The sequence below is a fragment of the Argentina silus genome, assembly GCF_951799395.1.
Source record: "Argentina silus genome assembly, chromosome: 7".
In the NCBI taxonomy this organism is placed as follows: domain Eukaryota; kingdom Metazoa; phylum Chordata; class Actinopteri; order Argentiniformes; family Argentinidae; genus Argentina; species Argentina silus.
The window spans coordinates 11,293,741-11,308,251 of NC_139661.1; the positions used below are offsets into that span (position 1 = coordinate 11,293,741).

The following is a 14,511-nucleotide window of genomic DNA, read 5'->3' on the forward strand; positions in this document are numbered from 1 at the left end:
ATAGGCTTTTTCCTGCAGAGAATTTGTACTCCGCTTTTCAGTTGTTCTTTTGCTATGCGCAGACTCGTAGTTGTAGTCCTACCCTGCGCTTCCCGACAGTCGACGTGATGAAGATGACAGAAGAAAACAACGATGGAAATTCGACAGTAACAATGGAAGATGTCCAAATTCTTATTAAAAAGAAAGATCAAATTGAAGATCAAATTAAAGCGTACTACGACGTTTTGGAAGATGTAAGTTAGTGTTTGATAACTTTGCCATATTCATGATCTTATTGAGCCAGCTGGCTAATTTGCTAACTAATGCTAACCCCATCTGTGTGAGCAACGTGAACGATACGACGGGAACCATTGGGGCTAACCAATCATTGGTCCAATGTAGCTAGGTAACTTTAGTTTAAACAGTTTACAAATTGACTAAATATCTGTATTATATAATACATGCACAACATAAATTCCCCACGTAATTGTGTATGTGTACGTGTCGCACGCAGTCATGTGAGTACAAACTAACCCTAATCTAATGATCTTGTATGTTCTCTTATAGCAAGGTGTAGGAATGCAGGGTCCTCTGGTCGATGAAGAGGGCTTTCCTCGTGCAGATGTTAATGTGTACCAGATCAGAATAGCAAGGCACAGTATTTCATGTAAGAACATTTCATCATTATTATCAAGTTCATGAGATCATAGACTGTAAAGATGGGACCCCTGTAGCTCAGTTGCAGTGTAGACTCTTATTTTTTGGACAATATCTGACTTTTTCAGTGATACAGCATATTGTTGACATGTGCCACACTCAACTTAATTTCCTATGCTTTCTCTATATCTACTTTTGATGTGTCAGGTCTACAGAATGATCACAAGGCCATCATGGTGGACATTGAGGAAGCACTGCATAAGTTGCATGCTAGAGAAAAGGCCAAGCGTGAGCAGGACAGTGCAGAAGCCCAAGCTGATTCCATGGAGCAGGAGGTCACCCTACCCTCTCCATTCGCGTGTGTGGATGCTGTCACACAAGGCTCCCCTGCCTGTCAGGCTGTAAGTGTTAACAGTGCCCCTACCACTGATCTTGACCCCAACTGCATCATCATTGGTTGTAGTACCTGCTATCAGAGACAAGTGTCATTCACGTTTCATGTGCAAACATACATTGTGGTTTTATCATGGATGGTTTTGTTTTTGGGTTGTGACAGCTTGATGTTTTTTTCCATAGGGCCTGCAAGTTGGTGATGGAATCATAGAGTTTGGTTCTGTAAACACAGGGAACTTCCAGAACCTCCAGAATATTGCCTCTGTGGTTCAGCATAGTGAAGGGGTATGGCAATCATCTTGTTATGACAGCATGCACTTTATTGTCTTACATTTGTAGATACGTTGTTAGCCAGGCATGACATGATGTTTTTCCCTTTTTCTCAGAAACCATTAAGCATTACAGTGATACGAAACAGCCAGCGAACCCAAATGGGCCTTACCCCACAGAGGTGGTCAGGGAGAGGTCTACTAGGGTGAGAGTTATTGAGCTTGATTATTATTTGGACTCCAAACAATAAAGCTATAGGAAGTGGCTTACATTCACACTTTTTTCTTTACATGCCTGAGATATGTCATACATCAGAAATGCATCTTTATGTAATAGATAATGGAAACGCACAACGATCAAATATTTTGTCAATATGGATATACTGGAAAAGAAGGTATTGCTATGAAGGTTACTAATGTTACTAATAACATGGTTGGACTTGGACTTGATTCTCAATTTGGTGTTTTTTTTTTAATTTTTTAAACAGATGCAACATTGTGCCCATCCACAGATGATAAGGACCAAATGACCAGCAGGATCATAATGTATCATCTTCCGATCAACCTTGCCACTAGCTCTGTTAGACTACTGGGTGGCTACAAATGAAAAACATGTTTTCACTTTCACATGTTTTAATTTTCACCTGATTCAAAGTAAAATGAATTTGTCCTAATAAGAAGCATTGAGGTTATTTTCTGTGAACAGGATTGCTTTCAGTGTGAAAATAAAAATATATATATATTGTATTTTTTTTGGCCTGCCTAATAAATACTAACCCATGTAGAGCATACATTTGATCAGAGTCCATCACCTGAGAAGTTCTAAACAGCAATCTGCAGTGTATCAAATCTCTTGAATGTTCTCTCAGCTTGTTTGTGAGCCATTCATCTGTAAAGGCTCTGTCTGTGCTTTAGCCACTCCCTCTACCAGCAAGCGTATCTAGGCAACAAGACGCGGTTCATACGTTTCTGGAGTAAGTATTATTGTTCAGATGCAATTTCAGATTATCTAGCTAATTTATATAACAGTGCATTAGTTACTTTTTGCTGTGGTTTACATTGATTAGGCTTTACATTAATTCTACGTTGCAATGCGATGCACTATACTTAGTCCCCTTTTCTACTTTCTCGGTCAGTGTTGTAGCCGGCTACTAGCTAAGCACAAAATGTTACTAAGCAGCCGGCCAATAACCCTAATAAAAAAATTAAAAAAAATAGACAGGTCATAGAAATCTAGGCCTAGTACTTGTGAGTGTTTCAATTTAGACTTGAGTATGATAAGCAATACAATAGAGTGGGGGAATTCATTTTATTTGGAATGGGGGCACTTATTCATGTGTTCTGAATCTGAAAGAACAGAGTGTGGTGAGTTGAGTGATGTCAGGAGTTGGAACAGAGAGCAATGACCTCCTGCCAAGCCCTCCAGAGAAGCAGCAGGGCACAACTAGCAATGTGAAGGAACAGTGTCCAGACAAGGATGGAGAGGACCTGGGTCAAAGAGAGGAGGATGGTGAAAGAACGAGTGAGGAAGGTGTTAGTGGAAATGAGAAACCTGAGACAGATGATAAATCTAAGATTTCTGGGGATCCAACTGTGTCTCAAGTTTACACAGCCACCTCAATGACATTGTTACCCAAGGAGAAGTCTTCTCAGGTCAAAACCCATGCACTGGTAAATTAATCTATCTTTTTGTCTTTATAAGTGTAAGTCTTAGAATCACTGACTAGAAGCAGCAAAATGTATCAAGGCTTTCTTTGTAATAAGTAAAATAAGTTATAATATGCTAACTGTAGCACTGTCGGTTGGGTGCTTTGCCCAACATCTCATGTTACTGTAATGTTCTGTGTGGTTACAGACACTGGAGTGGGCCTTTGGGATGAACCAAGCTCTACCTGTCTTCAGCCTACAAGACCAGGACAAGCTGATGATCCTATATGGTGGGACCCATGTTGCCGTCATGTTTGATCACACCTCAAATTTCCAGCATCTCCTTCAGGTAATGCCCGGCTGTTACATCTTTGTACCTCCCTTCAGCCACACCACAGCCACACCTCTACAGAATCAGTTTCCCGTCAATAAAATCTTGCAGCAAGAAATCATGTTGAAAATTTGGCCAGATGCTAGTTGGAAAAACCAGTGGGTACAGGGAGTGCAGTGTCAAGTATAATGTTAGTAGTGTAAATACTTGATGGTAGATGCTAAGTGGGGTTCTTGGGGTGACCGTAACCTCAACCTGTACCGTAACCCTAACCATGACCATAAATCTTACCTTAACCATTTTAAAACTCAACTTCAATGGGATTTCGTTAAAATCGGGCCCAGTTAGTCTTTTCCAATAGTATTAGGGGTACTTCACCAAAAGCTATAGCCGCAAACACCCTCCCCCTGACTGAAAACTTGTTGTAGTTTTTGTAAATAAAAAATAAACGATTCAGATGACATCATCATACTTTTCTCAGGGGCCTTTATTATCTTTTTGTTTACAGAATGTTGAAAATGGCTGTTTTCACTGTATGTACTGTATGATGCTGGAGATAATTAATATGAGGTTAATCATGTCAAATTTGTCAAGGTGAAGATGAAAAATTAAATAATATTTGTAACATTAACTCAAGAACTCACCTACCACAGGGTCACTGCAGCCCCATTTCGTGTTTGTGCGTGAGTGAGGACAGGCGCTGGCTGGTGACAGCAGACAGAGGACAGGAAAGCTTGGTGATCATCTGGGACTCCTACTCTGGGTAGCATTTTATTCCACTGTACATATATATTTGCAGTGGATTTGTTTGTTTGAATTTGTAAGTTTGAGACAGTAGTTGTTCGGCTTGTGTTCCAGGATTCCTGTGCGGACATTATTTGATTGTCATGCTGAGGGAGGTGTAGCAGCTTTGGCACTGTCAAAGGACTCCAAACACCTGGTAACTGTCGGAGCTGGAGAAGTTCAGGTGAGTTTTTCAGTAAAGGGCCAGTAGCTCCTCAAAAAGCTTAATTTGAAAATTGTATTCATGATACTCAAAGATGCTTTCCATTCAAGGTAAATTTAGACAAATTTGAAATATACATTTGAAATATTTGTCGTCAAACAAGGAAAGGGGGAAGGCAAGACATCCTTGTATTTTAGCTAAACCCAAGAAGACATACAGTGAGGTTCTGATCTCTTTGCAGAGAGTTTGTGTTTGGGACTGGACAACTGAGACAGAGGGTCCATTGTGTGAAACTGAACTCAGACCAGAGTATGGTTTTCAGGTAAGCTTGTATAGTCTCACACTATATGTATAGGCTAGTGTATTTAAACCATTGGGTATTTCAGCACATTGATATAATTTAATCTGGGAAGAATTCTACGTTAGATTATGCTGGAACTCTTCTTCAGTGATGATAAGAGTATTGAAGGAATCATTGTCCCTTGATTGCCCCTCCTGCGTGTCCCAGATATGCAGTAGATGACAGAAAGCTTTAAAATGAAAACAAAATAGATAATATCTTTGAAAATGTGTGAGTCTGACATATTCTGATTTATATTCCTTATCAGAATCACATCCTTTTTAATCCAAATGACCACACTCAGCTGCTCAGCAACAGTGAGAGCCAAGTCTTATTCTATACCAGGGCAAGTACCAAAGATCGGTTTTATTGGTATTACAATTTTTGTAGATGTATGCAGATTATGTGATAGTCAGTCATATCTTTCAGGAAAAACTTCTGGATTATATTGCCCCTGAGCTCTTGGATAAGGTAAGGACACTGAATTTTAAAATTGTATTTCATGGCAAGCAAAATTGTCAATGGATCACCTATTTAATTGATAGCATACTGTTTCTTGGGGGGTTTCTCTCAATGGAGTGTCTCATGCCATAATGCATGCAACGACAGCTCTACTCCACTCATCTCTATTCTACACCTACATAATTTAATTCTACTTTCAACATGCCATTTGTACCTCCAGTATGCAACCATTCATGGAATAGCACATACCTTCCTCCACTGCCATCTCTCACTGGCTCTCCGTTTGGTTTTACCTTATTTTCTAAGACTTTCAACAAGGTTGTAGGCACCCTCAGCCAGTCTATGTTCCACTGGAGGGGCTTTCAGGCCCTCTCTGCCACCTCAGCAGGCAACCTGGTGCTGTGGGACATGGTTAGGGGCCCTGCTACCTCCCGACCCCTCATCAGGAAAGCCATCAAGCTCATCCCCCTCCAGAAGGACAGCATCACTGTGCTTACTCTGACAGACAGGTGAACCTGCAACACCATAAATCAGTAGTAAAGGAGCTATAACCTCCTGTTTGGACAAGTCTGACTCCCTTACCACTGTTGAAGTATTGATATTGGACACTGGTGTGATTAGCTGTTCTCTTACTTTTGTTGTATACCCCCCTTTGACTCCTTAGCTTCATTGTGACGGGTGACACACTGGGCCATGTGAAATTCTATGATGAAAACTTCAAGCTCATTAGCTGGTACAGCGAATTCAACCTGGACCCAATCACATCCATCTCCTTCTCCAAAGAGGTCCCACCCAACAGCAGTCAGGGATATCTGGATGACTGCACTTTGGAGGCGAAGCAGTTTGTTATTCGGTGAGAAGGAGTATCATGTGTAACATACTTATCTGTTTTGGCCAACTCCCCATCTCTAACCCCCCTCTTGCCTGTAGGAACTTTGTTCTGTCTACAGTCAGCTCTACGGTGGTGCATGTGAATGCACAGGGTGGTGTGCTTCAGATGCTGCTGCGCGAGCATTGTGAGGCACTACATGCTGTGGCATGTCACCCCAAGCAACCAGTTGTTGCCATGGGCAGCCACAGCGGCATCCTGAAGGTGTGGGACTATGATCGCAAGCTGCCCATCTGCAGCAGGGTCTTTGAGACAGAGAGGCAGATTCAGTGTATCACGTATGATGCCCAAGGTAACCCAGCAGATGCCTTTGTCAGTTTGATTTGTCATTATTAGTCAAAGTTCAGTATGCTTATGCATAGACACATCTCACATCTCACATTCCCAAAAAGTAAAAAAAATACACATGCTGTATACAGGTTTTTACATGGCAGTTGGCTTTGCCAGCGGAGCCGTCCACATACTGGATGCTTGCACACTGCAGAGTGAAGTAGAGGAGCGCTTCAAGAACAGCCAAGACTGCATCACTCACATGACCTTCTCCCAAGACTCCCTGTACCTGGCCACAGCGGTGAGCTGTGAACAAATCAGATGTGATACAAACTTTGGAATAAGGAAACTATCAGGGTGATATTTGTCACTTTCTGGTTAAATCTGCACTTGACTAAATGCTTTTCCCACTGTTCTTGTGCCTCTATCAGGATTCTGGAAAAGCAGTGATGGTGTTCCGCTTGCACACTGGTAAGGGATGCCAGCGATGGAAGTACCTGGGGAGACACCACTCCCACTATAAGCCCATTAAGGACCTCCTGTTTGGGGAGTACCTGGACAGCACCCGACCCAGACTACTCTCCCTGGGCATGGACCGCAGACTGGTGATCCCCCCCCACTCTCACACTAGGAGGGCTGTCGTGTAGCTTGTGGTTTTATATACATTTTTGAATTTCTGTGTCTTAGTAGTCAACAGAATAGTCGTGTGAGTGTGTGTGTGTGTGTGTTCTTGACTGCCCAGGTGGAGTATGACCTGGAGAACAGCAGTGAGGATGAGCTGCTTATCCTGAGCTCAGAGCGCATTGAGCAGAGTGCTGTGCCCACCTGCATGACCTGGTACCCTCCCCTCACCACAGAGGACTTTCTCCTCACAGCCTCAGACATCTACAAGATGAAGCTTTTCAACAGCACCACAAAGATGTGCAGGTGAAGGCCCAAAGATCAAAAGCTGCAACAAGATGGTTATCTGACTAGTCCCGTTACATTTAAAAACTCATGATTATTCACTTGATCTTGTACTTTCATACTTTACATTTTCAGCTGAATGATCTTGTCACACTGATTGTAATTGGGCTGCAGGTTTACAGGCCACAAATGAATTCTCCTGGTTTTCTTCGCAGAAAGACGCTCCTTGGCCCCACATTCGGGTCTCCGGTTGAAAAGATGGCCATTCTTCCAAAGTCAAAGCACCATGGCCCTAGCTCCCGTTACCTTGCATACATCACAAAAGATAAGGTAGGTGTTGAATCATTCCCAGTCTTAGCAAAACCAATAAGGGTAGTGCCACTCCATAAAAAGAGGTTGGAAATAGCAGACCTCTCTATTCTCATGTCAATATACAAGGTTTTTGAGAGCTTGTTTTTAAATAAATTTTAGGATTTTCTTCTCAACACAAACTACTTCATGAATTACAGTCCAGTTTTAGAGCAGCCCATTCCATTGGCATTTGACAACGTTGACCACAACATTCTTTTAATTAAAATGAAATGTATGGGTTTAAATGAGTTAGTAGTAAATTGGTTTAAATCTTATCTGAATAGAAAAACACAAGTATGCAGTGATATTCTATCAGAGGCTAGAGAGATAGCCTGCAGAGTATCCCAGGGGTTTATATTAGGGCCTCTTTTGTTCCTGATCTATGTTAATGATATGGCTGCTGCAGTCAGGTGTAATTTTTATTTTTTTGTCATGTCTTGCAAAATCCTGGGTATATAGAACTGCAATGAGCATTTTCTTCTACACTGGCACTTATCTGTGGAACAGTCTCCCCCTGCACATTAAGCAGAGTCAGAGTAAAAATATATACAAAAACAGGTAAAGCAGTATATTTGGATGACAGTAACTGGGTAGGATTATAGGTTAGATCACCTCTTGTGGGTGGAGAGGATAGTTAAAAGTGTTTCAAGAGGTCAAGTCGTATCTTTATATACATATACATCTATGAATATTGATGCTTTTAATGCTGATTATTGATTTAGTATTCAGAGTTGATTCAATATCATTCTGTTGTTTCTCAAGGTGGGTGTCCAGATTCTGCCTCTTGATGGGAATCCCCACAAGTCATCTGCTCTGATCTGCCACCCGACAGGAGTGTCTGATTTGGCCTGCTCCTACGACGGTCGATATGTCTTTACTGCAGGGGGGTCTGACTGCACAGTCCTCTCATGGGAGATCAGTCTGAAGTGAGTGAATCCTTGACTGAAAAGGTGATATTTAAAAGATCAACTGTAAAAGGCAACACTGATTTATTTTCCTATGACACTGTCAGTGTGGTCCTACTGAGTGACACGTTTTTGTCCTGTAGAATACGAATACTTTAATAATTTCTCTTTCTACTGCATGCTCAGTGCATTAGAGGCAACTGCTGCCCTGGGCGGAAAAGACCTGATGCCCTTTTACAGAGTCCTGGATGGAGGGAGAGATGGGGAACTTTTTAGAGTGGGTAAAACTACTGGAATCTACAGCAACAAGTTACCTACCTTTATAGTGTATTGTTGGACGATTATTCTGTGTTCTTACACTTTTGTTTTCCCTTAGGAAATGGAGGACTTTTTCTATTACTGTCAGCTGCGCAACCAAGGTATCAACTCCATGGAGACACGACAGGTGTCCACCCGTATCCCCCTGACGGAGGTGCCCTTTGTTATGAGGGCTTTGGGCTTCTTCCCCACAGAGCAAGAGGTACAAGTGTCCTCAATGAACCAACACTCAATATATGATCAATAGCTTGTATCCATCTAAGAGTTTTCCCCTCAGTTCGTCAACAATGATATTAATATTCCCAGCTACAGCACATTTTAATGGTAACGAAAACAGAATGCACTGCTCATTCTTATTGTACTCTGTCTAGCTAGAGGACATGCAGAACGAGGTCAAGTTCAGCAGGTATGCTGAGACAGGGAGATATGTGACAGACATTGACCTGGAGGAGTTCATTAAACTGTACGTCAACCACCGGCCAGCATTCGGCATCTCCAGGGAGGAGCTCCTTTGCACATTCCAGGTCCTGGGTGACCCCTATGTGACAGGAGAGCCTGTGGTGAACAGGGACGAGCTGCTGGAATTCCTCCAGGCCAGGGGTATGTTATGGCTATGTATCCGCACATCGTTTTAGTCAGGCATCTCAGCCACATTTGTTTATTTCCATACTGTCCAGAGGCGTGTTTTGATCTACATCTTGCGAGCATTCTGTTTTTACTTTCACTTGATCTAGGGCAGAGCTGGTATTTTATTTTAAACATCATTTTCTTTACCTCAGGGGAGCACATGACTGAGGATGAGCTGGCAGAATGTTTCACCACACTGTTAGGCCTCAATCCAGAGGGAGGCAGATCTGAGCTTGGAACCTTTCAATGTGAAGGTATGTATCACTTACCTTAGAGATACAGCTCAAAGCAGTGTCTAAAATGTGATGAGAAAACACAGTCACCCATTAAAACTGTGTGTGTGTGTGTGTGTGTGTGTGTGTGTGTGTGTGTGTATTCATTCATTTATTCAGGAGACTTGCCGGCAACTGAGATCCCAGAGGAGATATCCATGGAAACATTTGCAAGTGATATACTGGGCTTCCCAATTTTCACCAGAGAGATTGTTCCTTCCTCTCAAGAGGGCAGAGGGTTTTCACCCTCAGGGTCTGAAGTTTTCTAAGAGGGTTAGTGACTGGGTCTGTAAAAGACTTGTCTAGTTGGGAACTATTACAATATGTCCATACACATAATTGAATCCCTCTACAGCTTCTGCGTATTATATGTAATACTTGGGATATGATTTACAAATAAAGATGAGTTGAAAACAACACATGATTTATGGTGAACAATAAACTTATTTTTGCTTTATTGTGTTAATCCACTTTAAATTGCTTCAATGTGAGAAATAAAAAATATATTGGCTGTAAACTCCCTCCTAAAGACCTCTTCACCCCTACTACCCCCCAGTACAAGTTTCTCTCCAGTTAATAAAAAAAAGTCCTTCTTCTAGTATTGTGACTGCCTATGGCCCCTGGTCCGAGCATTGATTACTTTATCTTATGATGACTGATGGATAGATGATTCACTTACTTAAACAAATGGTGTACCCATACTGATAAAAAAGAAATACCGTCTACATTGCTCAAGGACAGTAACATTTCGCTGTCTTAAGCCAAGAAGGAAGTCAACTGAATTAATTCTACCAATTGTGCCATAACCAGGCATGCAAGTGAATCGATCAAGTGAAAACCCAGTGGAATTAAATCATCACTACAGTATGTAAGCTATATGATCAGGTATTTTAATTATCTCGTATTAACGTGATCGTTATGTCGTGTTAACGTGATAATGATCTCATGAAAACGACAGGACTTTTTTGTGGTTGGTAGCACTGCGCCGCCGTAGATCATACATATATTTCGGGTGAAATAGTGCAACTTCTCTCTTGCTGGCTGGCAAAACACACAAATGTGTGCGTTCAATGGCTACTTTGCGTGATCTCTGCGCTGCGTTCAGCGCAGGCGCGTTACTTCCCAGAGCTCTGTTGAGTGTTTGCATTGTGTCTACTACAGTGCCGGCGAGGTAAAATATTTTACCGTGAGCAGCAGCTATGTCGGGTAGGTCAGTACGCGCGGAGACACGGAGCAGGGCAAAAGATGACATCAAGCGGGTTATGGCTGCTGTTGAGAAAGTACGAAAATGGTAAGAGGGAAAACTTTAAGCTTTTTCTAAGACCAGACAGCAGCTATGCTAGTGGGGGAGGAGGAGGGACATTACAAGGAGAAGAAAGAACAAATGAAACGAAAGAATAGGCTACACTTGAATTTGAACGGATGATACCTCGGCCCAGGTGTGCTGCGCATCGCGCCGTGATGAAGGTGGCTGCTGAAAACAGTTGTATGATATTTAAAACATATCCTATCCATAAAAAAAATCTTGTGAGTAGAAGCCATTTCGTTGCGGTCGCATGAAGCCTTCTGCTGTTTTAACATACTAGGGGACCGGCTGGAGAGAGCTATATGTACGACTGGAATTTTGTGAAATATATCCGCGGGATGCATTTCGACGACAGTGCGTGACATTGTTTTGTTCCCGGGGTTTAAATTTAGCGCTCGTTGTGTGTCCTAGGCCAGGACAACAAGGGCCCAGGGAAGGGAGAGGAGGGGGGTGATGGGTTGGGCGGGGGGCTCAAGGGTGAATGGCAACTCTAAAGTTGGCAAATGTATAAATGGGCATCAAGTTTAGAAACATTGTTATTACTTTAAGTAATTGATTGTTAGCTATGTTTGTGTGATAATTCTCAAAATCGGAATAGTTTTACCCTGTCGACATTTTGAAGTGTTTAATCATAGGAAATAGGCATTATTATGTTTTTATTGGAATAATGCACACAATGCATCAGTTGCCAACAACTAGTGGTGTTCCTCATATGCCGTATGTGCTTCAGGGAGAAGAAATGGGTGACTGTCGGAGACACATCATTGCGAATCTTCAAGTGGGTGCCCGTGGCCGAACCCAAGTCAGATGATGTAAGTTCATTGGGTGTTTTGGGGCACCAAGCCTGCATTTCTATTACTGCCGCTCCAGGAAAAGTAAAAATGTCCATTTATCAAGTGGATAAAGGAGGATAAAATGGAAATATGTTGAGATAAAATCGATTAATAATGAATACTTCTTGCAGAAGAGCAAAAAGAAGAGGGGAAAGGATGTCAAGTATGGATCAGAGGTTACCACACCAGAGAACAGCTCTTCTCCTGGAATGATGGACATGCATGGTAAGGGCATGAGGAGCAACTTGCAACTGACCAACAACTGATGTTCTTTTGAAATTACAGTTATATTGATCATCTTTCCGTCACTCTGTATTTCACAGATGATAACAGTAACCAGAGCTCCATTGCCGACTCATCCCCCTTGAAGCAGGAGACTAGCAACAGTGCTAGCCCTGCCCAGGAAGCCATGGCAACCTCCCTGAGTGACAGCAATGATGCCAAGAGTGACCAGAGCCCTGACAAAGAGAAGCAGATGAGCACAGACAGCAAGAGTGGTCAGTCAAAAGAGGGTACCTAAGCACAGTCAAGTGTCAACTTAACTAAGCAACATTATCTTTGCCTATTATTATTTTGAGTTGTTATTATTTTATTCTGTTCTAGATTAATTGAAACTAATATAACTGATTTATATTGATCCACTTGGACATTATAATTTCATCATCTCAGAAGACATAGATATTTGTACATTACAAACATAAATTCTGGTGCCATGCATTCTAACCTTTCAAAAAACAATTTGACTAGCAGGAAAAATCCAAACCCTATAGAATGCAAGCCATGCATACAATAAATATGTGTCTACATAGTCTAAAGACTGTGTTAAAGACAATGAAAGGCCCACGCCAGCCAGTTTTGCTTTTATGGCTTTTCTTGAAAAAAAATACTTGAACGGATGCACTGAGTGATAAAAAGCCGGTGAAGGGGTTTCAGGGGGTTATATTTGATTCTGGGCGCTAACTTTAAAAACAGGCTAACCATGTCACACTCCGGAGCTCTATAGCTAGCCTATATGAAATATACATCACAGCATGTGGGAAATCGCTTCAGCAGGAGTTAAGAAAATAGAATGTATTGCACAAAATACACATACTTTGACCTAAATGGCCACTTTTGGACTTGGATCATTATACATTGTGCAGCACCAGGATGTCATATCAGCTAAAAAACATCAACATTAATAATGTAGGCCTTTAAAGACAAAGATGCAGTAAATATGGATAATGCATGGTCAGATTTGCCAAAAGGTTTGGTGAAGAATTTGGATAGAACTGACCATATGAACATCTTTCTCAAGGATGTTGTGAAGTGGATGTCTGGCATTCTTCCTTATTTCAAGATTTATTTCTGGAAAGTAGAATACAAACACTTCTACCAGACCTGGGCAAAATGCATATTTGAATATCAGAAAAACATGAGGTGTGCTTGAGTCTCAGAAATGCAAGCACTGCATTCAAGGCAAGCTTAATCAAGCACACCCCAAGTTTTTATAAATAAATATAGCTTTTCTACAATCTAAATCTATTTGTTCTCTGTATTGTCAACCCATGCTTAGACAGACTTTCTTGTATTGCAGGAAAGAGTCACCATTCAGAGTTTACAACCATAAGTGCAGCCAAGAGAGACTGCAAGTCCACAGGAGAGAGTGAGCCCTCCTCAGGCACTCCTCTCACTGCTCAGGTCCTCCCCTTCATCATCCAAGACTAGCATGCCACTCGTTGCATCTTTGAATATGTTTTTTAATACAAATTAGAATTTGTAAAGTTGTTTTTGATTCTGTTAACACATTTTCTATGTTTATTTGTTTATTTTTGCAGGAATCTGAAGATTGTGCTCCTTCAAATAAGAGGGGCAAGTTAGAATCTTCATCAACTAGTTTTGAGGAAATTTAACTTCATCTGACCTCTTAACCAACTGCCCCACCTTTCAACATGTCCTCAACCTTCTGTGTCTTCACTTGTCTCTTCTTCTACACTGGTCCCAGAGGAGTCTCCCCACCTCTCTCCTCAAAATGAATTTGAAACTGAAACTGATCCAGGATGATCAGTTGAATGGTGCAACGTCTACCTAAACTGCATGATACAACAGCAGCAAGATCTTACATTTTGCCATCAACCCCTGCTACTTTTGTTTTCACTCTCCTATCAAAGTACACACATTTCTGATCAGTTTACTGTTTTACTCAGGAGGGTCAATACACTTTTTGAATCCTATTATGATCTGCTGCTGTTGTAAAATGTGATACTTACTTTTACAGCTTAGCAATAGTTGATGTTACTAAAATAAGTATTCAGTTAGTGGCACCTCCCGTAGCAGACTGTAGGATACTTCCAGATTGGTTCTATGCCTTAAATTGCTAGAACAATGATAACTTGTGTACTGCTAGATTTGATTTTCTATGTCCTGTATACTATGTTCACTCTTTTATACCAAATGCTCTGTTTTTTGTGTTTGCTAATACTTTTGAGTGCTGGAAAGAAATTACTTAATTACCCCATACTGAATGTAGGTTACTTGGTTAGATCTTGCTCTTTGAATACCTCATGAAAGTCCAGCAGTGCTGGCATTAAACACTATGTACAGGTAAAGATTATTAAACAATATTGTAATTTTCACATCTGCTTGCAAAATATGTCGGCCTGGCTAAGAGTGATGCTTTCTCATCACCCACAGCCCAACATACAAATGGTGTTATAGTTAACCTACAGAAAGTATTTTCTTTTATTAGTGTTATACGTTTGAGTTGGGTTTAACTTATTTATTCCACAAATAGTGATTGTGATGTAAAAATATTGTTTGAAATAAAAACC

At 41.3% G+C, this 14,511-nt stretch overlaps 3 protein-coding genes across 5 annotated transcripts; all 3 read left to right on the top strand.

The window, feature by feature from the left end:
• The first annotated feature begins 89 nt into the window (after nt 1-89).
• Nucleotides 90-2,045, top strand: psmd9 (proteasome 26S subunit, non-ATPase 9). Its single transcript, XM_083674078.1, has 6 exons — nt 90-233; nt 547-646; nt 844-1,037; nt 1,213-1,314; nt 1,416-1,504; nt 1,787-2,045. Exons 1-6 carry the CDS (start codon nt 108-110, stop codon nt 1,812-1,814), a joined length of 639 nt encoding a protein of 212 aa, XP_083530204.1. The 5' UTR covers nt 90-107; the 3' UTR covers nt 1,815-2,045.
• Nucleotides 2,046-2,675: 630 nt separating this feature from the next.
• cfap251 (cilia and flagella associated protein 251) lies at nt 2,676-9,831 on the top strand (the record flags this gene model as incomplete). The annotated part of the gene is made up of 20 exons (XM_083673303.1): nt 2,676-2,969; nt 3,154-3,294; nt 3,930-4,039; nt 4,135-4,243; nt 4,464-4,544; nt 4,831-4,912; nt 4,975-5,033; nt 5,331-5,533; nt 5,689-5,877; nt 5,955-6,205; nt 6,333-6,484; nt 6,615-6,788; nt 6,926-7,110; nt 7,305-7,419; nt 8,203-8,366; nt 8,532-8,622; nt 8,722-8,865; nt 9,035-9,263; nt 9,443-9,544; nt 9,683-9,831. 20 exons carry the CDS (start codon nt 2,676-2,678, stop codon nt 9,829-9,831), a joined length of 3,024 nt encoding a protein of 1,007 aa, XP_083529429.1.
• Nucleotides 9,832-10,713: 882 nt separating this feature from the next.
• On the top strand, nt 10,714-14,511 carry LOC310807618 (B-cell CLL/lymphoma 7 protein family member A-like). Of its 3 annotated transcripts, none has more exons than XM_083674164.1 (6): nt 10,714-10,842; nt 11,599-11,680; nt 11,833-11,926; nt 12,025-12,213; nt 13,278-13,381; nt 13,519-14,511. In XM_083674164.1, the coding sequence occupies exons 1-6, from the start codon at nt 10,808-10,810 to the stop codon at nt 13,591-13,593; spliced, it is 579 nt and encodes a 192-aa protein (XP_083530290.1). In that variant the 5' UTR covers nt 10,714-10,807; the 3' UTR covers nt 13,594-14,511. The 3 variants fall into 3 exon arrangements, with proteins under 3 accessions (XP_083530290.1, XP_083530288.1, XP_083530289.1); XM_083674162.1 differs by having other exon boundaries at nt 10,726-10,853; XM_083674163.1 differs by having other exon boundaries at nt 10,726-10,853; nt 12,025-12,198.